The sequence below is a fragment of the Primulina huaijiensis genome, unplaced genomic scaffold (genome assembly GCF_012295235.1).
Source record: "Primulina huaijiensis isolate GDHJ02 unplaced genomic scaffold, ASM1229523v2 scaffold206834, whole genome shotgun sequence".
NCBI classification, from domain to species: Eukaryota; Viridiplantae; Streptophyta; class Magnoliopsida; order Lamiales; family Gesneriaceae; genus Primulina; species Primulina huaijiensis.
In genome coordinates this window covers 1-2,021 of record NW_027354626.1, presented here as the reverse complement: position 1 = coordinate 2,021, position 2,021 = coordinate 1, and the positions used below count along the sequence as shown (strand labels likewise).

The following is a 2,021-nucleotide window of genomic DNA, read 5'->3' as shown; positions in this document are numbered from 1 at the left end:
ATATGTTTGGCTAAAAGTAGAGGCCGAGAAATTAAATTGGCCACTCGCTTGTGATTTGTGACACCCCATTTCAAGCAGAGAGAGCGAAAAGTTGTGTCAATTTTTTTTAAAAAGAAGCCACTGAGGAAAACTGGCCCCATAATATATATGAAGTACTTCTTGCAAAATCAAAAACTAATCTTCTTTTGATATATAAATGAAGTATACTATACTATCTATGCTTTATTATTACTCCATTTTTTCGGGTTAACTAAGTGATGTTAATGATATGCTTGGGCGGGTGGTGGCCCCTCGTTTCCTTCTAATATAACTCATCCAAACTCAAATCAATATGAGAGATCTAAAACTACCGAGGAACTAAAGGTAAAGGAACATTACACCATGAAAGGTGGTAGAGATGGCAAAGGGCCTCCTTCCGCAGATTTACTCATCTGTTTTCCGTCTAGAGCTCATTTGACTCTGATGCCCAAACCAATCTGTAGCCCGGCAAGGCCATCGGATTCCAGAAATTGCCACAATCACCGGCCCAACCGAAGCCGTCACATGAGGAGACTTAGTGGTGGCGGCACTACTACCGCCGCCCGCGGCCACGCCAGCCCACTCTTTTGGGCAAAGACTAAGCCTACTAATTCAGATATATCGGAGCCCACATCCCCAAAGGTCACTTGTGCGGGGCAAATCAAAGTTCGGCCAAAGCCCAGCTCTTGCAAGAACTGGCAGTCGGTTATGGAAGAGATTGAGAGGCTGCACAATAACAAGAAGCAGAAAAAAAGAGCTGCTTGGATGGATGCGCTGGGGTTCAAGAAAGATGTTATGCAATTCTTGACATGCTTGCGCAGTCTCCGGTTCGACTTCAGGTGCTTCGGGTCGTTTCCTTCGGCTGAGATAACATCAGACGATGACGATGAAGACGACGATGAAGATCAATTCGAAGATGCAGAGTGCACGAATGGAGAAAAGAACATTCAAAGCACTGGGAAAATGAATGATCAGTGCGACGAGAATGATGAATCCAGAACGATCTTCTCCAAATGGTTTATGATTTTACAGCAAAATACTGATCGAAGTAAAGAACTGATCACAGAAATTAAAGAAAGCAAAAGAAAGACAATCAAATCTTTGTTTGATGAAGAGTTGATGGAAGATGATGATGAAGCACCGCCTTGCGCGCCTCCATCCAATGCGCTGTTGCTAATGCGGTGTCGATCGGCTCCGGCAAAAAGCTGGCAAGAAGAGAAAGAAGAAGAGGAAAAAGATGAGGAAAAAGAAGACGAAAGTGAAGAGAAATGTGAAAAAACAGGTATCGCAGAGAGTAAAGAAAGCTTAGTGGTTATGGCGTATGGAGCAGATTTGTCGAAATTTTCATCTGATATTGTAAAGGAAACCTGGGTCGTCGGAGGAATCGGAGATTTACTGTCGAGAAGTCGCAGTTGGAAGAGATGAGATATAAATTTGATGATGATGATGATCGTACGTCCTAATTCAATTATTTGGGTTGTTTTTGTTTTCTTTTTTTGCTTTTAAATATAACTTCTGTTGATATTATATGAATAATTGTTGTGAACTGGATTTATTTTGTTATTATTCTGTGTTTAGATTTTAAGAACATGATATATGATCTCTATGTTTTGAAATTGTATTGGTACATTTGTATATAGCAATAAACTTTTCTTATTTTCTTTCTCCTATATGTCAACTGTTCATATTTATTATAATAAATAATAATTTTAATATAAAAAATAATTATTTTTTTTACGATGCAAGTAAAAGATATGTCTAATAAAATTGACTCGTCAGACCGTCTCACAAATTTTTTGCCTTTTCTAAGAATGAAAATCATACCAAAACGTTTTCTTTAATTTAGTTCCATAGACCGACCAAGTGAATGAAATGGTTGCATAAATTGTTTATTTGGTTCATTATACTTGTGGTGAAGTTATCATCATGTTATAAAAAGTTTACAACACCACCGGCCACTTTTTAGACTATGGTGGGTCAACTAGTCAAGTGTAACTATAAAA

General features: G+C 38.5%; 1 protein-coding gene across 1 annotated transcript; it reads left to right on the top strand.

The window, feature by feature from the left end:
- Window positions 1–188: 188 nt before the first annotated feature.
- On the top strand, window positions 189–1,684 carry LOC140966504 (uncharacterized). The gene has a single exon (XM_073426769.1). The coding sequence runs from the start codon at window positions 382–384 to the stop codon at window positions 1,441–1,443; it is 1,062 nt and encodes a 353-aa protein (XP_073282870.1). The 5' UTR covers window positions 189–381; the 3' UTR covers window positions 1,444–1,684.
- Window positions 1,685–2,021: the final 337 nt, after the last annotated feature.

Bases quoted from the DNA above. Each gene is read 5' to 3' on its own strand.
- LOC140966504 (XM_073426769.1), top strand. From the start codon at position 382: ATGAAAGGTGGTAGAGATGGCAAAGGGCCTCCTTCCGCAGATTTACTC.